The 22272-nt window shown below is 36.0% G+C and overlaps 2 protein-coding genes across 2 annotated transcripts; one reads left to right on the top strand and one right to left on the bottom strand.

Annotated features, from left to right (window-relative positions):
- Positions 1-2331: 2331 nt before the first annotated feature.
- Positions 2332-4209, bottom strand: LOC115995923 (DCN1-like protein 5). The gene is made up of 9 exons (XM_031235070.1): positions 4068-4209; positions 3906-3978; positions 3407-3481; positions 3283-3319; positions 3111-3194; positions 2937-2997; positions 2742-2848; positions 2544-2609; positions 2332-2424 (listed from the first exon to the last, which is right to left on the bottom strand). Exons 1-9 carry the CDS (start codon positions 4153-4155, stop codon positions 2332-2334), a joined length of 684 nt encoding a protein of 227 aa, XP_031090930.1. The 5' UTR covers positions 4156-4209.
- A 7520-nt stretch (positions 4210-11729) lies between these two features.
- Positions 11730-14756, top strand: LOC115997455 (pectate lyase-like). The gene is made up of 3 exons (XM_031237010.1): positions 11730-11941; positions 12865-13765; positions 14538-14756. Exons 1-3 carry the CDS (start codon positions 11739-11741, stop codon positions 14754-14756), a joined length of 1323 nt encoding a protein of 440 aa, XP_031092870.1. The 5' UTR covers positions 11730-11738.
- Positions 14757-22272: the final 7516 nt, after the last annotated feature.

Here is a 22272-nt window from a genome sequence, read left to right as displayed (position 1 = left end):
TCGAACCTAACCAAACACTGTAGCAATCATAAGGAAATAATATAGACGGTTCTGGTTACGATTTAGAACCGAAAAAAAATAAAATTAAATAATTGTTGAACCGTGAACTGGAACTGAACCACAGTCATATATAGTGAAAATGATCAAACACTTATTTTGATAAATCGGTACGGTTCTGTTCCAATTTCGATTTTGAACAGCCAATCAAAACTTATTTATTTATTTTTAATTTTATTTCTTATTGAAAATAGTCAAAATTCAACAATTATTTTATTTTATTTTTTCGGTTCTAAATCGTAACCGTAATCATCCATACTATTTAAGTTCAATTGCGACAGTGTTCGATTAGGTTAGTATCGAACCGTGATCTTCCATACATATTAGTAATATAATTGGTTGGAGAATAAACATAAATGAAATAATTATTTTTAAGGGCAAAAATGTGAATTTAACATTATATGGAAAAAAATACCACTTTTAAAGTAACTAGGGAAAAAAAATTATCACTTTAATAGGGGAAAAAAATACTATACGCATATAACATAGGGAAAAAATTTCCCTCTTTACAACCAAGCTATTCATAAAAAGTTCAAAGAATTGGTTAAAAGTCAAAATCGTTAGCTTTGGATAATTCATTAAAAAAAAACACACACGTGGTAAGATTCTTGTTGTATAGCTTCAAGATTGCACTTAATTAAACTACTTGACCGTACGGGATGTCAAATAGGCCAACCCACTAAAGTTTGGGTTAACCCTGCAGGATTGTTGGGCTTATTGGTTTGGACTAAATGGTTATGTTTTGTTTTGTTTTTGGGTTGAATTGGTCTTAATCCTAAATTATACACTATTGAGCTTATCCAGCGGGCTAAATCAATGAACTAATTAAAATTAAAAAAATATAAGTGAATATCTACTTATTCACACATTTAATTCAAAATAAAATATTTATTTCATCCAAAATAAGTTATATTTAATAATTAATTCCAATTCAAATCATTATTTTCAAATTTCAATTTAAAAAAACATAACGAAGCATTAACAATGAATTTAAGTTCCAAACATAATCATAATTCATATGCCACAAATCTACCATCAACACTAAAGTTCAAAACAAAAATTTTTTTCTATACCAAAAAATAAAATATTTATATTCCAAATAAACTCTTAAAAGTACTAAAATGAAAATAAAAGAAATTACTTTAGTTGTTGGCGTTTTTTGCAAGCTTCTACTTTGGAATAATTCTCTGTTGCAGCAATTCTCTGGTGAAGAAATTCTTCGATTGATGCTTACTACTACGTGTTGCTGCAATTTCTGGTGAAGAATCTTGGATCGAATTAACCTTGCTCTAACTCACGGTCCAGCTCGTCAATTCAATGGGTTAGTCCAACTCAACTCAATAACTCTATAAGGCCAGCCCAATTACCTATTTTTTCTATTGGGTTGATTTTCTTTTAGATTTTAGCCCTATAAATTTTAGGGTTTATTGGACCAACCCATTGGTTTAGAGCTAAATTGACATCCTTCTATACCAACCCTTATTCAAATAAGATTATTCTTGTAATTATTCTTTAATTGAGAGTTACACTTATTCAAACAAGATTCTTAAAGTTATTCTTTGATAGTACTTGATAATCAATCATACTTCACTTGGTTGTATCAATTATGTATTGTCAATTTGTCATACGAATTTTAATAGTGTTTTATACAATGAAATATACTATACTCCATTGTATACAATACAATTGGCACCATAGAAAAATCAATTATACTTTTTAAAAATATATATATAAATCAATTGAAGTTAAACACTTCTTTCTCATCAATTAGAGAGGGATACATTTTGTGGTTAATGTAAGGTTTCATGAGAAAATATTTTCTCAATTAGAGAGAAGGATAAAGAGAACACCAATATTTTAACTTTTAAGAACATTTACTATATGTAACATTAATTCCTACTTCCTTAGTTTTACTTTTGTTGTCTCAATTCTTGCTTTTTCAGTTTTACTTATGATGTGATAAGCAATAATAAACTATTTTCAATCCCAAGAAAAATAAAAATAAGAATTTGCATAGTATTTTTCTTTAAAAAAAAAGAAAAAGAAAGAATAATATCATAAAGTTGTATAATATTGTGAAAGTGTATAGGTAGAACTATAATCCATGAAAAACTAAGAAAGATTTGTTTCCCAAAGCTGACAAGAATATAAAAAGAAAAAAAAAATAAAAAGAAAAGTAGGGCACTTCTAATTAACAATCTAGCAACCAAGAATTGTGTATCCTATGATGTTTACAATGAATCTTTCTAAGGAAGTTATGTCTCAATGCTAGCATTAATGCTTTTCTCTCATCCAGTCAACAAAATCGTCCAAGATCAACGGCCAAGCAAGCTCTTCATCATAATTGCTGAAATCTGGGAAGCTAATCTGTTCAAACAAGACAGGTTTCTGTTACTTATATGACTAAACCAAGAACAAGGCAAAGACAAAAGGGCAGTTAACCTTAATAATTGAATCATTCAAGAATTGGGAAATTGAAGTATTACCTCACTGAGAAACCTGTGAAATCCTAGCCACTGATCCATGGTTATAACCTTGTAATCTTTTTGAACCTGACCAGAACACAAACAATTAGCAGTTCCCATCATGGTATTGGGCACATAATCTCTGTCAGATTAAAAACATGAAATAATAATAATAACCGGGAAATCCACAGTCACAATCTGAGAGTGTGTACAATTCACCTGTATATACTCAATAAGTGCTGCAACTTGTGGTTGAAATCGGGGGCCTAACACGAGATCCAGAAGTACACAAACGATTTCAGTCTCGACGCACTTCTGATTATCCTCTAGAAGACGGGAAGAGAAAAGGACGATAAGCAGCTGAAGAAGAACACAGCAACAGAAGAAGATATATATATATATATAAGAGCATACCTGTTAAGCAATACTGAAATGCATAGGCATAGAAGTCTACAAAGTTTGATGGACTTTCCAGCTGCAAAAAGAGAACGAAAAACGAGTTAAGAGCTTGGCAAAAAATATAATACACTTCATAGAGCTCAGTTATCACAGACAGAAATGAATGAAACACATGTAAATCACATATACCTCTTCCTCAAGCTGTCCAAATGCCTTCTTTATATTCTCTACTGTATCAGCCTTTAGCTCTTTAGCCCCATTTCGCCATTCCTCCTAGTAAATCATAACCAGCCTAATGTTACTCCCAATACAGGAACGAGTAAAGTTTTAAACCGATAATAAGACTATACATCTCGCTTACCAGAGTAAAATAGCCTTGTCTTCCAGCTTGCATTTTCCTAAAACCCAAACCCATAAGTGTTAACACAGCATACAGAACATACACAAAGAGATGGAAGTAAAATTTTAAGAGTGAATTAGTATACCATGCAAGCATTAGCATTTTGATGTCAGTATGGGCAACTCCCAGATGTGAGCAGAGATTTTCAATTCCTTCAGGCCTATTCAATGTGGAAGATAAGAATAAGTTGACAAATGAAGAAGCTAATAAATCCAGTTTATTTTTCCTTTTTGAGTGAAGCGGAAACTCGCAACCACTATTAAGGACGTGCATTGAGTAAACTTAGTAGGCTAAAATCAAGAAGGCAAATAGATAATTGTTCCCACTAAGAGTTGAACTTGTAATATTGTGGTTACTAAGTCAACGATCTGACCAACTTGACTGGATCTTTTTTTTCTCTTATGGCTGAGTAAACATAGCCAGCTCAAATAAAAAAGACCGATATGTTGTTCTCACTAAGAGTTAAACTTACTGTGGTTATCAAATCAACAGCTCAATCAATTTGGCTAGAAATCCAAGTCTACTCTTACAGGTAAATAAGATGCAGAAAATCAAAGTGATGAGCAGAGTAGAAGAATACTTACTCAATCAACCCAGATGAATCATTAGCATATGTATAGAACAGTTTATCAATTCGTTCTAACTCCATATCTTCTTCTGCACAGAGAGGAATAAAGTGAGGCAGTGTAATACAGTTTCGGAACCATGTTCTTGAAAGAAAACCAGACGTAAAGCAGATGTAGTACCGGAGCTAACGGTATCCGGCGACGATGGAGGGGAAGAAGAGGCGGAGCGTTTCTGGGATGCAGCGCGTTTGGACTTACCACGACCCATGGAGATGGAGAAGCTTAGACAACAAGATCAGAGAGAAACTGCAGCGCAGCTTTCAGGAGGGATTTTAATTTGCAGAAACTAAAAATCCGATCATCGTCCTTTTATAGTTTCCTAGAATTTCAGTACACCTTATTATACTAGGAGTAGGACTAGACTAGGACTAGAAGTGTGTATATTGAGTTATAGACAATCGCTGGACATGTTACGTTTGAGATGTTGTAATTCCTAAACATTTGGTACACCTTATTGTACTAGAAGTGTGAATATTGAGTTAGGTTGAGTAATGTCTTTGTATATATTTTAATTATTAATTCAGATTTCAAATGGATATATATATATATATAAGGGTTCATGTGCTATTAGGAATAAATTGTAATTAGATTTTGATGAACCAAAATGTAATATAGGATAAAAATTTAGTCCCCTATTTATTTTATTTTTGTATGAGTCTTCTCAACAAGTTCAAAAAAGTATTTTTCAAGAAGAAGAAGAAATTGGTACGTAGAAAGACTTTGAAGTCTATGATCTCAAATTAATTTTTGGAAGAAAGTATTTTAAAGATTTTAGTCTTGAAAGAAGATACAAATTATGGAACTACATTTTTTATTTATGAAATAAATCAGCCTCTCTCTAATTTAAAGTAAGAATTCATGTAATTTTTGCCAAGGAGAAAATCATGCAAATGAAGGAGAGGTCACACTTTTAGGAGAGGTCACAATTTTAGAAGAAAGAATGAAAATCATGCCATTTTGAGTAGATGAAGAAAATGTCACACTTTTAGAAGCTATGAATTATTCTACAAGTCTTGATTAAGCAAGGAGTATAAGAAAATATTGGAACAAAAAATTAACAAGAATTCAAGTGGTATAAATAGAAGGAAAGGATTAGTAATGTATTTAATGCCAAAGGTTTAAGGATCAAATTTTCTTATTAACAAATTTTTGAAAAAGTCACGCTTCTCTTAAATGGGGAAGGAGGTCACGGTTGACACACCTTAAGTTTCAACAAGTACTCACCTTAAGCAAAAAAAATTACGCACCTTAAGCAAATCAATCACGCAACTTAAGTACAAAAATCACGTACTTTAAGTACAAAAACCATGCACTTTAAGAAGGAAAATCACGCACCTTAAATTTGATTTAGATGCAAAAATTAGCAAAAATTACCAAATTGTCACTGCATTTTTTTTTTAAATTTTGATAATCCTGGACGTTGATTTAAGCAAGATCAATGGCTCATATTTAACCGCACGGGAGACACTCAACCGCATGCGAACTGAATTTTATATATATATATATATGATCTCTCCGCAGAACATACACAACTTTCATCAACTTTTTGCATCTTAAATGAAAACCCTTTGTTTCCTACGCATTAAATTCTCACACTAAATTACTTTGCTCCTACTTCTTCAAATTGCTACTAAGAAGTATGATTCTAACTTAATCTTCTTACCTTATGTTAGTTTTTATTTTTGTTTTTAATCATATGCATATCTGTATCCAAAAGACGTAAATCCTGTTTGAGCCGAAGCAATCCGTGTAGTCTAAAAACCTTCGAGGAAGAAGTACGGAAGGGAAAAGAGTACCCAAATAAGGTTTATAGATGTTGTTAGGATTGTAGATGGAGAAATCTGGTAGTAGGATATGAATGAAAAGGTGAGGGTTTTAGATAAGATATGATTATTTGGCAAACATAAAAACTAACATGAACGGATAAGATTAAAAAGAATCATATCTGGAAGTAGTTAAAAAGAAGAAGAATGAGTAAAGCTTCAAAACTATTGAAAAAACATAAAATTTGAAAAATAAATTTACAAACGTTTTGAGAAAAACTAAATTCGTCTAAAATTTCTAAAATGGAAAAAAAAAATCATTCAAGACTATTTTGGAAACAATGAAAATTTTCAAGTTGAAAGAAATTTTGGAAATAATTTCACAACATATTATTTGGATGAAAAATCAAAAGATGAAAAATTTATGGAATACACAATTGATATACCAAATTTTAATGAACAAATTTTATTACCTACTTAAAAAATTCTCTTTTCCAGATTTGGTAAAACAAATTATCAAGCGTTTAAAATTTTCTGTATTTCAAGAAAAATTTATACTGGATGAATTTAAGAGACAAATAGAAAGAGAATTTGGCGGAGAAAAATTAGATAATTTAAGTGAAGAAATTCTTGAACTGGTCCCCCAGTCAAAACATATCAGAAATTTTGAAGCAGAATTTCATCAACAACATGTACACATAAATTATGAAATAGGAGAATCCTCTAGGTATTAACCTCCTGTTTATCTTATCATTTATGACTTTGATGATTATAATTCTGATAATAATTATGAAAATCATTACAATGATAATAATTATGAAAATTATTACAGCGGAGCCGAAACAGACTATATTAACTTTTCTTAGCAATTTTTATTAACATTAAAAGATGGAACCATTAAAAATTCAAAAATCATTTGGAAAAGAAATTTGTATTACAAACCTCAACATACTTGCATTAATCAGATCAAATTTACCCCAATATAAACAAGAACAAATTTTAAAAAGAAGATTAACCTTTGTAAAAACTCAGAGGCAACAAATCTCTAATTTTATCTTCACACATGAAACTCCTAAAGAAGAAATTAATGAGATTCAAATGTAAAAAGCACTTTTGGTCCCCCAATTAGTAACACATTTGAAATGTTATCCCTATCTTTCAATTTGAACACATTTGGTCCCTCAATTATTGAGACAGTTGTCAATTTAGTCCTCAATTAACACCGTTTATACTATGGGCAAATTTGGAAAGTGAATATAGCAACGTTCAATTTTCCCCTTTCATCCGCCTTGTCTCCCTTCTTTCAACCCACCACTGTAACTGAACCCTAACCTTTTACACAGTTAACCCGTTTGAAGAGAAGCAGCCATTGACGCTATTGAGGACGCAAGTGTTGAGCAAGGACTAGTAGGAAGATTAGTGGGTTTGATAGTACTCCTACTTGTAAGTATTCGAACCTAATGTTTGAGAACTCTAAGTGTTTGTTTATTTTCTTGTTCGCATATTTGCATATGAATTACATATATATATATATATATATATATATATATATATATATATATTTCATACTTGTGTTGGTAGAAGTGATGCCTAGCATGTGCATTTTGTTGGCTTCTTATGTTATTGTTTGGTGGGGGCCTTTGTGGTAAAGAAAAAGGAAAGACTGTTTTGTTTTGTTGAATAGAAAAAGGGTAGAATAAAGGGGAAAACATAGGTAGTTGAATATAAAAACAGGAAAGCATATGGGGACCATTTGTACTTGGCTAAAAAATTATTGTTATACTCAATACACTGTCAAATTTCAAAATTGAATTAAAAGCAGTGCATTAATTTTGTGGTCCCTGTGTTGTTATTGTTTTGTGGGGTCCAATGATATTTACCTATTTGTTAGGTTCTGATATTGTAAGGCTTTAAAATAGAGCTTCTTTTACTACTTTGTGTATAGATGTTAGTGAAGAAGCCTCTGTCTTTATCTTAAAACTCCATATTGGTGGGGATTTAGTCTGGCATCCAAAAATTGGTTATAGGAATGGAGGAGTTGAGTATTTTGACCATTTCAACTGTCATGAGGGTAGCTTATTAAATTTAAGGAGAATGGTAAAACAACTGAGGTACTATGATAGAAAGGTGCAGTTTTGGGTTCTCGTTAAGGGTAGAAAAAACCCAAGAAAAATTGAACTTAAGCCTATAATAAATGATGCAAACATTGTGAGTTTGGTTGGTGAGGTTCCACCTAACAAAGAGCCAGGTATTTATGTTGAACATTTATTTGATGATCAATGGGATTATGATCTAGAGATATCTAGAGAATTGGGAGATGATTGCTTACTGTATGATGAAATATAACAGAGTAGTGACAATGAAGTTGAGGTTGAGGTAGAAGGTGAAAATGAATGTGAAACTGATGGTGAAAATGAAGTGCAACGTGAGGAAGAGTATCTTATGGACACAGGGACTAGTTCTAAATAGGGTGCTGGATTGGAAGGTGATGAAGTGCATGAGGTTGATTGTGAACTGTTTGAAGTGCTGTTCAGGAGTTGGGAGCATTCAGAAGAGTCTGATGGGGAAGCGACTGGTCTTGATAATGTTTTCCAACAAACTAACCTTAATAAAGAAGGCTTTAAGTTTGAGATTGGAATGATTTTCAAATCCGCGGATGAGTTTAAATTGGCTGTTAAGTGTTATGAGACAACTAGGAGAAAAGATATCCAGCTAAAAAAGAATGAAAGAAGAAGAGTTATGGTGATTTGTAGACACAATAACATATGCAATTGGACTATTTTTGCCTCAAGAAGCAATCCAAGAAGTCCATTTGCTGTTAATACATACAATCCAGAGCACACATGTGGGGATGAAGATGAAAATAGAACAGTGAACTCTGAATTTCTTGCCAAACTGTACAAAGATTACTTTAAACTTAACATTGAATGGGGGAGAATACAGTTTCAAGACCATGTGAAGGCTAAGTTGAAATGTCAGGTTACTAAACACCAAACTTATAGGGCTAAAAAAAGGCTCTTAAGCAACTAGAAGGTGATAATTCAGAGCAGTTCAAGTTACTAAACAATTACTGTGAAGAATTAAGAAGGAGCAATCCTGGAATTTCTGTGAAGATGAAGGTTGATATTCAGTTTAGTGTGAATGGAAGACCTAGATTTGTCAAACTATATATTTGTTATGGAGCTTGCAAAGAAGGGTTTTTGAGGGGGTGTAGACATTTTTTTTGGGTTAGATGGTTGTCATCTAAAGGGTCCCCAGAAGGGAGGGTAGTTGTTGAGTGCTGTAGGTGTTGATGTAGATAACGTACAGGTTGTTCCCCATAGCCTTTGCTATTGTAGAGGGAGAATTGAATGACAGTTGGTTATGGTTTTTAGAGCATTTGGACAATGATCTTAATATATCAAGTAATCCTCAAGCTTGGACAATGATTTCAGACAAATAAAAAGGACTTATACCTATTGCTGAAGAGTTGTTTCCTGGAATGGAGCATAGATTCTGTGTAAGGCATATGCGTGCCAACTTTGTAAAGGATGGTTTCACTAGGCATGTACTGAAGCAGAAGTTGTGGGCAGTGTGTAAAGCAACAATAGAAGCACAATACAAGAGGCAAACGGAGGAGTTAAAGGCTTTAAATGCTAAGGCTGCTAAGTGGTTAGATGCAAGAGATGCTAAACACTATTGCAAGGCATATTTCAGCACATTTCCTAAGACGGACCTGCTGTTGAATAATTTGTGTGAATCACGGAATAGCAGTATCCTTAATTTCAGAGACAAACCAGTTTTAAGTATGTGTAAGAAGTTAAGGATCTACCTTATGACTAGAATGCAAATTAAACAATAGAGAAAACATTAAGAGTCATACTAAGAAGATTTGTCCTAAGATATACAAGTTGCTTGAAGAGGAAAAGGACAGGGCACGTAGGTACAATACTTATAAGTCCCATTACAATATTTACCAAGTTGATGATGAGAACTTTAGGGCCTTCAAGGTGGATTTAATCAATAAACAATGCAGTTGTAAGAGGTGAGACCTCACAGGGATCCCTTGTAGTTATGCTATTACAGCTATAAGAAAATAAAGGGAAAGCCCATAAGACTATGTGCCCCAATGTTACACAGTAGACAGTTATCTCAAAGCATATGAGCCTGCAATACAGCCTATCCTATCTTCAGAGTTGTGGCCCAAGATCCTTCCAGATCCACTCCCCCCAAAATATAAGGCCCAACCTGGGAAGCCTAAGAAAAAAAAAAAAAAAAAGAAAGACCAACCCAATTGAAGAAAGCAAGAAAGATAGCACTAAACTCAAGATAAGGAAACTTGGGGAAGTTAAAAGGTGCAGGGTTTGTGGAGTGAAAGGCCATAATAAAATAACTTCCAAAAGACAAAATCCATAGGTACTTATTTGCTCAATTTATTACTTAAGTGTATATGTTATATGGACTGCAATCCATTGTTGTTGACTGCAATTGACTATTGTAGGTAGTTGAATTGGAAGAGGTAGTAGCTGGAATGGAAGAGGTAGTAGCTGAAGAGGTACAAGTTGAAGGGCAGTTTGAGGATATAGCAGTTGAGACACAAGTCCCATATTTTGTTCTTGATGAGATGGTAAGTACCTTAGCTTTGTAACTGTTGAAGAATACTACTTTTTTTCTTTAGGTTGAGACACAAGTCCCATCTTTTCTTTTTTTTTTTTTCTAGAATTTCAAGAGTTAATGAACTCTCAGCCATCACAAGCAGTTCAAAACCAAGGCCCTCCTAATGTCATCACAAGTTGTTATTGCTAGCATCGCCATCCTGTGTTCGTAATAGTATTGGGTAAAGGAGAAGGGGGACGAAGAAGAAAATCAGAGGAGTGAAATTACCCTTTTATCCTTTAATTTAATAGTTTATGGATATTTTTTAATGAAGGACTAAATTAAGTAAAAATTTTCATAGTGGAGGACTTAATTTGGTAAGAATGATACTTGAGGACCAAATCAGTAATTTCGCTATAGTCAAGGGATCAAATTGGTCATTAACTCTCTCTCTTCTTTTTTTTTTTATTTTTTATTTTTTTATTTTTTATTTTTTTTTGCACAGACCATTATGTATTATGGAAAAAGAATTTATACATACACACATAAAAAAATATTTTTATCTATGTATTCCAAAGAATATGTGTATATATCTAATCACACGCAGGGAATATCATATACAAATTTTGGACATACGCATATATCATATCCACTAATTTTTAGAACAATTATAAGCAGTTTTGAATCAAATAGGGATGATTGCAAAAATAAAAAATAAAAAAAAATACCGTTCACCGATTATGTGCTGATAACATGTTGTGATTGGTTACTCGTTGGCTTATTAGCTCCTAACCGGTGAATTGAGAATTGTAGGCATCATTAAAGTATAGTATATGCTTAAACTAATATTAACAAAATGTTATGGATAGTAGAGCGAGATAGAGTGATAGGGAGAATATCCATAGATTTCATTCATCAGCTCCCTGTACAAAGAAGGTACAAACATATATATAATATACAACTATAACGGAAATAATAAATGGAGACATAAATATGTTCGTTATATAATAATAATGTCCTATAATGATAATATATATTATTGATAACAAGAACCTGTTTGTTTAATTATCTGGATTTCAAAGAGCTGGATTGGCTAGTCCAATGGAGTTTTTATTAGGATAAGCTACTTGTTAATATTCTTCCAACCCTTTTAAAGGTTTAATTTATGAAAGCTCATAGACCACGTTTGACCACAACAATAGCAACAACGGTTGCCCACTCTTTCCTCTCCAACAACCATAAAGCCTCACCAAAAGCCATTTTGCCTAGCTAAAAGCCATTACAATTGAATGAAGGGAAAAAGATTTTGCATTGTGAACATTATCTCAATATACTTGGTAAAAAGGCTATAGAGACGAGTTTTATGGATCGGAGAAACAGGAAGGGAAAAGCTAATAAGCAATTGAAGAATATACATCATATCCAATTTGAATGAGAAAAAAAGAAGAAAATAATGGAGTGGAATAAGAAAAATCATGAAATGATGTTGTTGTTGTTATTAGTGGTTGCTTTTACTGCTCTCACCGCTAAAGCTAACATTGGGCATTACGATGAGGTGTGGCAGCAGCGAGCCGCGGAGGCGCAGAAGGCCGCTCACTACGCCTATCACCCTAATCCCGAAAACGTCACAAATCATTTCAACGAGAATGTACACATGTAAGCTCAATTATATATGTTTTTAGTTTTCAAACAAGCAAATACGTCAATATATAAATGGTTTGTATATATTTCGCAAAGTATACCATACACCAAGGTCTACCTTGCATGGTGGAATCTAGTTCAAATTAACTTTCAGGTTATGTGTCTGTAGTTAACACATTTGGTATCTGTTTATGTTTAGAAATAAATTGAAGGCATATAACATATTAACTATAGACATCTTGGTAAATAACCTTCAAATCATGTGTCTGCGGTTGACGTATCTGCAGTTAAAGGTTAATGTGTTATAAGTAAATTGAATGCACATAATATGTTAACTACAAACATATAAAATGGTAATGCATGCACATATAAAATGGTAACTACAGACACCCAAACAATTAACTCCAGACACATAACATAGTAACTACAGACACATAAACTGTTAATAGTAAGCATGGTTGCAAAAATTGCGCCTAGGTACTTGACAGTGGCCGGCCACCTAGAAAATCACCGTAATCAGTGTTCTAGGCGACCTAGTCGAACGATTAGTTATTTTTTATTTTTAAAATGTGTTATTTCGCTCAAAATAACTGCCTAAGCGTGGACTAGACACTCAGTTTCTCTTTTTTTTTTTTTTTTTTTTTTGTCCTTCAAGTAGGCACTCAATTTCTTTTTCTTTTTGTCCTTCAAGTTTGTCCTTTTTTATTTTTCCTTCAGTTTGTCCTTCCTACCTGGCTTGAAAAAACGTGCAAATCAATGAGTTTTGCTCTAACCATTGTATTTATTTTTAGAATTCTACTCTTCTTCTAAATCTTACTTCTTCAACTTTACTAATGGATGTGGCGGGCTTTGATAAATAATTTTTTTCATTTAGTTAGAATGCAAGTGTCTACATTAAGTGAGAGAGTAAAAAATAATTTTTGCATGCGTTGGTGCAGGTCAACGAATGAGAATAGCACAAGGAGGGGCTTAAATAACAAACCCAAGTACAAAGGTCCATGCATGGCCACAAACCCCATTGATAAATGCTGGAGATGCAACAAAAACTGGGCCAACAACCGGATGAAGCTAGCCGACTGTTCTCTGGGCTTCGGCCGCAACGCCAAGGGAGGAAAAGGAGGCAAGATATACATCGTCAACGATCACTCCGACAAAGATCTCATCAACCCTAAGCCCGGAACCCTCCGCCACGCCGTCATCCAGCCCGGCCCGCTCTGGATCATCTTCGGCCACTCCATGGTCATCAGGCTGACCGAGGAGCTCCTCATGACCAGCTGGAAGACCATCGACGGCCGCGGCACCGAAATCCACATCACCAACGGCGCCGGCATCACTCTCCAGTACATCAGCCACGTCATCATCCACAGCCTCCACATCCGCGACATTAAGGCCGGCAACGGCGGCATGATCAGAGACTCCGTCAACCATTACGGGCTCCGGACCCGGAGCGACGGGGACGGGATTTCAATCTTTGGGTCTACAAATGTTTGGATCGACCATGTCTCCATGTCCAATTGTGTGGACGGGGTGATTGATGCTGTTCAGGCTTCCACGGCTATCACCATATCGAATTGCCATTTCACGCGGCATAATGAGGTTTTGTTGTTTGGGGCGAGTGGGAGCACTAAGGAGGATAAAGTGATGCAGATTACGCTGGCGTTTAATCACTTTGGGCATGGATTGGTTCAGAGAATGCCGAGAGTGAGGTATGGGTTCGTCCACGCCGTCAATAATGATTATACACACTGGCTTATGTACGCCATTGGTGGCAGCCACCAACCAACTATCCTTAGCCAAGGCAACCGCTTCATTGCTCCTCCCAACGGTCACGCCAAAGAGGTATATGTATATGTTACATTGTGTTAAGATTAAGCGCTTACAACTATCACTAAGTCTAAAGTTATAGCTCACAGTGAAGACACAACATCATTTTCTTATATATCGTTATATTTTTGAGAAATAAGATGCTGGACTTGACTTTTCATCGGCCTCTGTGAGCATAAATATAATATGTGCAGTCCTTAGGCTTTTAGTTGAGATGGATCACATGCTTTAATTTGGTATCAGAGCCATGCAAAAGATCATGGTTCGTAGCCGCAGCTTTTAGTTGAGATGGAGCACATGCTTTAATTCCACCTAATAAACTTAGCACTTCATCAACCTCCACCCAACAATCCCTTTGTCATCACCAATTGCTGGACTTAGCCCTTTACTGATCTCCACTTAACAATCCCCTAGTCACCCATTACAGGATTTGGCCTTTTACCCGCCTTTGCCCAACGAATAAGATTAAAGCTTTTGGTATATGTATATATATGAATCAGTTATCACTACATCAAAAGGTATAACTCACAACAAAGAAAACGCAACTTAATTTTCTTACATACATTTACATTTTCGAAAGGCAAGGTGTTAAATTTTCTTTTCACGGCTTCCACCCGACAATTCCCTTGTTGGACTTGACTCTTTATTGGTCTCCACCCAACAAATTAGATTAAAGCTAAGATGGGAGAAGAAGAAGAAGATTAAAGTTAAGATTAATCTCAAATTGGAGTTGTATGTGTAAGTAAATTTTATTAATGTTGAGTGTTTGTTGTTGATGTGCGTGCAGGTGACAAAAAGGGAATATGCACAACAGAGTGAGTGGAAAAACTGGGCGTGGAGATCACAGGGTGACCTGATGATGAATGGTGCATTTTTCATTCAATCTGGAAATCCCAAGCATGTGTTTCCCAGCGATAATTCTATCAAGCCTTTGCCGGGAAATTTTGTGAACAAGTTGACACAATTTTCTGGCCATTTACACTGCATTGTGGGGAAGCCTTGTTGAACAATGCACATGTCTTGATATATATATATATATATATATATAGGGGCGTGTTCAGGTTAGAATTGCTGTCCAAGAAGAAACTAAGAACCAATCACAACTATTCAGGTGTTCAGATTTAATGAATTACATGTAAAAAATTATGCCATAGTATTTTCGTAAATATCTCGAACTGTGGTGCAAGTAACACGTGTTAAAAATGTAAGTAGCTGGTGCAAGTTTGCAAGTAAAATTACTTAAAAGTGCAACCATTTTTCACTAAATAGTGCAAGTAATTTACCTTTTTAACATTGATACACTTAATGATAACGTTTGGTGCAACTAATGATAATGTTAAGTGCATTTAGTATTGATGCTTGCTCAATGTACATTATTTGTTGCACTTTTAATACATTTTAATTACTTGCACCTAGGTGCACTATATGAAATTGTTATTTGCACTTTTAACAAAATTTTGTTGCACGTTAATGTCCAATTATTTATGAAAATGTCACAGCGTTTTTTTTAAATAAGTGTTTTTTATCTGTTAGATCTGGACACGTGAATGGCTGTGATTGGTTCTTAATTCTCTCCTGGGTACTTGATTCTCACCTAATCCGTCTGCTATATATATATACACACATACATACACATACACACATACATAGCAACAAAAATTAATTGATTATAGGAAATGTAGTTTATATGAAGTAAGATCATGTAGGTTTTGCTCCCTTTCTCCAAGGGGAAGAATGAGTGTGAGCAAGAAGAATAGAAGAGGAAACTAGTACGGTGCAATGCACAATGTTATAACCCTTATAATCAAATCATTGCTTGGAGCATATACATTGTAACATTAAAATAAATGCTACCCGCATTCCATTTCAAAAACTAATGTCTAGACTTTTAAATTTAAAATTTCAGTAATAACCCTAATTTTATTATTTAAAAAAAAAAAGATAATCTTTGATCCTCCCTCATGAAAATATTTTTTCTATATCCTTCACATACTTTTTTTTTTTCAATTTTTATTTTCAAAAGATAACAGTAATTTGTTTTAAAGGATAAAATATGTCAAATGTGTAAAGAAATTTTCTGTATTGGTGTATATAGTGTGTCTAGACAATAATGAAATATCGATATGTTTGAGTGTTTATCTTATCACTGATCCAATATAAGATTGCTCAACTAGTCAGTGTAGTTTCAGAGGTAAGCAGACTAGGTTCTGAAATTAAATCAAATAGAAATAAAAGACACAAGGTATTGTTTACCCATTTCAATACAACATTATTTATGTTTGGGGGACCGCCATTAGTGAGTCAAATCCACTATCTCAACCAGTCAATCATAAAGATAAGTAAAGAGATTACAATCTCAACCCAATGTGCGATATACCGCACACGATAAGTACCTAAAATGATGAAACTATAGAGGATTGTTGAGGCGGAGATCCATGCAATCAGCAATCCAAAAAGTCCCTTGTTTGGAGATCCACGTTGTAGCTATCTGTCTCACCTGACTCACCCTTCACTGTACCACAGTTGAATGAAATATGGTCCACAAATAATCACTTTGTAAATTTTCTTCTCAATAAGTCTTCTTAACTCCAATCACAAAAGTATTGAGAAGATGATGATTCAAAGAATGGACTCTTAGAAGTATGTAGAAGGAGTCTCTTGAACGAACATAAATTTCTCATGCCAAAAGTCTTCAAAGATTTGACATCCTTCTATATTATATATAAACTCTTAATCTTGGATTACAAGTAATCTTCTAGGGTTTCCTTGTAGGCATAGATTACTTGTCACGCCTTCTTTTCGGTAACACTGATTGCATAAAGGATAGTTTCTTAAACCATCAATATGGTAACTGCACTACCGGTTTGAAAGAAAAGGTGATGAAGACCAACTGTTAATTTCTAAAAACCCTCTGGTGTATTTTCCGTTTTGTCATATCATTCTTTAGTATCACAAGGACACTAAACCTCCGCCTATCTAATTTACCCAATATAGCCAACCATAATAAGGGGTTTAACAATATTAAACACTAACAAACTCCCCCTTTAATTTGTCTATTATTTGACAAAAGTTTAATGATAACTTAAAAACAAACTTTGACTGGCTAAACTCAAGACAAACACAGAGTAGCTCAGCATAATAAAATATCCAAACCTTCAAAAGATCTTAACTAGAGGACAATAGTTTAAACAATACAGACACAAAAACATAACCAATTAATTAAGTCTAAAAAATAGTAAGACCTGTAAGCAGTAACCTAATAGCAGTTACTAGTAATGCTCCCCTCTAGTTTTTCTCCCCCATTTTGTTAGAATAATAGACAAAGTAGCTCAGGCTGTAGGAAGATCACCACATACTTAGTAGCATGGGCTGACGCAGCATCAGCCAGACTCAGTCGCAATAGGACAATGGCCAATTTAGTGTGAGCAACATAAAGTTGCTTGCCAATCAATTTACACGCCACCTCCAAGTCATTAGCGATGCGTTTGAGCTTGAGGGACAACTTACAAAGACAAATTCTCATCAACTTCATCAGTTTCATCAGGCACAATGGATGGGGCGGGGTGGTGACTGGTGTAACATCTTTGACATGCTTGCCACCAAGGAAATGATCATCAACACGATAGTAGATCATATTCTTCAAGGTCACCTCATGAGCAAAGAGAGAAAGACCCTGTGAAATTAACAGATCATAGATAGATAAGATTAGGATAAGGCAGTTTGACCTTTTTCTCTCGTGGGTGGATGAACGTTAGCGTGTGAGAGAAGATAACTCTCCCCAAATAAACCCCTTTCTTAGTGCCAATGCAGTACATAAACAAACTTAACTCTCTTGAAACATAGTACAAATGAGTAGAAGGTATCTAGTTGCTGGTGGTAAGCTTGTGGAGAATGGTGTATTTTGAACTGAGATCAACACTGTAGATCGAATTTAGTGGGTTTTTGGGTAAGTGACTATGAACTCCAGTAGTGAGTGTCCTTGCAACATTATTCCAGCCTGTAATATCCTCCATCAAATGTGGTGTGATTCTATAAAACTCATTAATAACTTGAGGACTTAGCTTGTACCTCTTCTCTTTAATGAATTGAAAATCTTATAATGGTTGAGACTGGTGGGATCATTGACTGAGTCAGTGAGGTTAGAGTAAAACTTAGTGGTCAACAACTTAGAATAAGGCCCAATATTCGTCATAGTGGTCAGTAACCCAACTTCTTCTAGCAAAGGTACAGTATCACACATGGAATTTAGTTGTTTAATGTTAGTTTCTCTCTGAATAATCAAGTTCCTTTGAATCATGGACTCCCATAGTCTTATTTCTATTCAGCTTCTTCATTTTCCAGTGTTGGGACAAATGGTTCTGTTACTTCGAAGTCTTTCTCTAACTCATTTATGAGGGTTGGGCTGTCTTTCGACTCGATCTGGTGGTTGACTTCTTCGGGTTTGGTGCAAAAGAGGGAGTATAAGCCAGTGTTTTTCCCATTGTAGAAGATAAGAGATTTCTGAACCCCTGTCAAACAAATACATATGTGTCAGTTTCTGACTCAGAGGGTAATTTTCTCTTCTTCTCAGTGTTGGGTACCACGACTGGATCAGATAATTGATCAGTGAATTTCTCAAACTGCCATTTCGTCTTACATTATTTCCCTTGAGATACATCCTGTGAAGCATCAACTATAGTGGGAGAACAAAACATAGGAGTAGTAGATCTTATAGGGTCAGTGGTGGTCATCACAATAGGGGACTCAAACAATATATAATCAATGTTTCCAATTTTGAACATCAAAAATACTAGATGTACTCCTGATAAGCTCCCAAGATGACTATATATTTAGGTATAAATAGGAATAGTTTTATAGCATTTCAGTATCCTTATGTGACTAATTTACGATATTTTGTGCTTTAATTAGATAACCATGAGCAAGGCTACCTTTGGTGTGTTTTTAAGACGTTTTACGAGCAAATCGAGCAGGAAAGAAGTCCCAGGGGCCCCAGGATGCCTCATCCATGCGTGAAGGCCGCATGGACAAATTCCAGTATGCATCCACGAGTTCATCCACGCGTGGATGAGCTCGTGGACGAGACAAGGCGGAGAAATTATTTTAGGGCAAATTTTGGGAGACTATTTAAGGAAGCTTGCTAGGATTTTTCAGAGAGACTTTTGGGAAGAAAATATTTTTAGAAATCAGATTTTCATTCATAGGTTTAGTTTTACATTTTCCATTGTGTAAGAAGAGATGAAGATCAAAAGTTTGGATTGAAGATTACAAATTCATTTTACTAGGTGATTATATTTGAATCTTATTTCTATTTCCATTTCTTGTTCTTAGATTGAATTGGTTTATGATCTTGAATCTATGATTATGTTTAGCTAGTTCTATCTAAGGATTGAGTTGTGTGAATCTATGCTTGCTTAGTGTGAGATCCTATTTCTATCTTATTGTCCGGCCCGGTGGGCCGGGTCTTCATAGCCCGGTGGTTGACGCATAAACACGGTTTCAGCGAGGTGCCCATTCAAGAAGGCATTATGAATGTCTAACTAGCGCAAAGTCCACCTGCGGGATACAGCAAGAGGGAAGAGAATGCGGACTGTAGTTGGTTTGACTATCGGGCTAAACGTGTCTAAAAAGTCATCCCCGGCAACTTGATTGAACCCTTTGGCCACGAGGCGTGCCTTGTGGCGCTCTATAGACCCATCGGCCTTGCGTTTGGTGCGAAACACCCATTTGCAACCGATGATATTCATATTCGGCTCGGCCGGGACCAGGTGCCATGTGTCATTGTGGAGCAAGGCATTGAACTCCTAGTCCATGGCATCACACCATTCGGGGTGGCTCACAGCTTGGGAGTAGCAAGTTGGGTCTGTACACGCTGTTAGGGCATGAAATTGCTCACCCGTGCCCCGAGTCATATGCCGTACTTGTGAGAAATTGCTTACCAATGAGTGCTACAGTGTGGGGTTCCCCGACCCCTACCACTCCTCGTTAAAACAGTGACTCCCGATCGAGGCTAGCACACTAGTGCTTAAATGATTCGATTTTCATCTGACATATGCTCTGTATGCAATGTCAAATAGACATATGTTGAGTTGCGGGAAACTCGAGAAAGAATCACCTATGTGAGAGAGAAGTGTGGGTCGCTTCAAAGGAGAATTGAACTGGGCTCAATTCTTTAGAAACTCTTGCAGAACCATGCAGGTGTCCCACGACCAAAATGGGCACAGTCATGAGAACAGGATGTGGTTGGAAGGTTCCTGTGTGATATTTGTCAATGTCTACACAAACGGCAGTCGGTTCAAAGATATCGCGTTCTACCGTACAGCTAGTAGAGTATATAGATCTCACAAGGCAAGGTTCAAAGGGTTAAACCTACCTTTGCTATGTAGGAATCAACCGTTGAACACAGTTGTTTCCGTTTTTCTAAAATACCCTGAAAACAATTTTCATTCATGTGGGGGATTGTTGGAAACAATTTTCCGTTTTTCTTCGTAGTAAGACGAAGAGATCGATATATTATACGCTCAAAATGGATAATGGGTGAATGAGAAATTGGTTCTCAAAGTACACCCATTGAGATGGAATTTTTGTGGGAAAAGCTTTAAGGAAAGCATTTGCCCCACATTGGTTGGGAATGAAGATTTCACCCACTATATATACAAGGGTCCTTTTATGACTAAGTAACTTGTATAACATAGATGCTCTCTCTCACGCGCAGGGGGGGGGGGGGAGGTGCAAAGCAAAACCCAAAATGAGCCTGAAAAAGCTTGACTCATGTACGCCGGCACCTGCGGGCACGAATGTCGTCCGGAAAATTGACGGCCTTGCGGGCTAAGTTATGCAAAAACTCTGAGTGATTTTTCCATCTCAGGCTACTGTCTGCGACCTCTCAAAGGTACGCAGCATCGTGCGAGACATGCGATGTCTTGAGGCGCAGTTGCGATGGAAGCTCGCGATAGCGGTGATCTCCTGGTCGCACCGGTCGATCTCTTGCGGCTAAGAGTTGAACGCTCTGAGTCACCTCTCGAAGGCGATCTTCCGCGTGTAACTGCAGTGACCTCTCGCAAGAGACTCTGGCCAGAACGGTTCACTTCCGTAGTGACTGTTCAGGTGATTAACTCAATACGTTATGGAATTAATATTAGATTAATTCCAATATTTATTTTCTTGAGTTAATACCATGTTAGTGGCAGAGTTATTACTTGGCTAGTGGGAGGAGGTTACAATGCCAGATTTGAATGCCATGTTGAATGCCATTAATCCATCATCTCCTACATATATTTCTAGGTGAGCAGCAGATTAATATGACTAAGTGTCAAGAACACGAACCAAAAATCACTCTGCAAAAGTGAATTATCTACCTCGAAACTCTGCTCTCCTTCCTTCAAGTCACCTGTGTTCATCCCACGTTCTCGTTCGCCGGGTCCCAAGTTTGTGTGCTCAAATGTAGGGATCGTAGTACGTTTTATCCTGGGAAACCTAGGCCGCAACACTCCAGCACCCGGGAGGCGGAAAATAAGGTTTTAAGGGCAGAGGCAACTCGACTCGTGCTTACAACTACCCCAAAGTCTGTTCTTCTCCATCCCTCCTTATTCCAGGTTTATCTAACCTTTGTTGTAGGTTTAAATTTTTGGAATTATATATATATTTATTTGTTTTTGTGGATTTTCTATTTCGTCCATTTTTCTTGGGTTTTCGAGAATTATTTCCAACATTCCCGACCTATTTCACGAACCAAACACGTTGTTATAGCTATAAGTTATCAAGTTTGACTTTTTGTAAGAGGTGGATTGGCGGATTTTGTTCAAAGCAGGGGAATAAAATAAGAGTAAGGTGTACTCAAAAAAAAAAAAAAAAAAAAAAAAAAAAANGGGGGGGGGGGGGGGGGGAGGTGCAAAGCAAAACCCAAAATGAGCCTGAAAAAGCTTGACTCATGTACGCCGGCACCTGCGGGCACGAATGTCGTCCGGAAAATTGACGGCCTTGCGGGCTAAGTTATGCAAAAACTCTGAGTGATTTTTCCATCTCAGGCTACTGTCTGCGACCTCTCAAAGGTACGCAGCATCGTGCGAGACATGCGATGTCTTGAGGCGCAGTTGCGATGGAAGCTCGCGATAGCGGTGATCTCCTGGTCGCACCGGTCGATCTCTTGCGGCTAAGAGTTGAACGCTCTGAGTCACCTCTCGAAGGCGATCTTCCGCGTGTAACTGCAGTGACCTCTCGCAAGAGACTCTGGCCAGAACGGTTCACTTCCGTAGTGACTGTTCAGGTGATTAACTCAATACGTTATGGAATTAATATTAGATTAATTCCAATATTTATTTTCTTGAGTTAATACCATGTTAGTGGCAGAGTTATTACTTGGCTAGTGGGAGGAGGTTACAATGCCAGATTTGAATGCCATGTTGAATGCCATTAATCCATCATCTCCTACATATATTTCTAGGTGAGCAGCAGATTAATATGACTAAGTGTCAAGAACACGAACCAAAAATCACTCTGCAAAAGTGAATTATCTACCTCGAAAC

This window comes from Ipomoea triloba, chromosome 11 (genome assembly GCF_003576645.1).
Source record: "Ipomoea triloba cultivar NCNSP0323 chromosome 11, ASM357664v1".
Taxonomy (NCBI): domain Eukaryota; kingdom Viridiplantae; phylum Streptophyta; class Magnoliopsida; order Solanales; family Convolvulaceae; genus Ipomoea; species Ipomoea triloba.
Note: the sequence above shows the minus strand (reverse complement) of the source record. Positions and strands in the feature narration are given on the sequence as shown.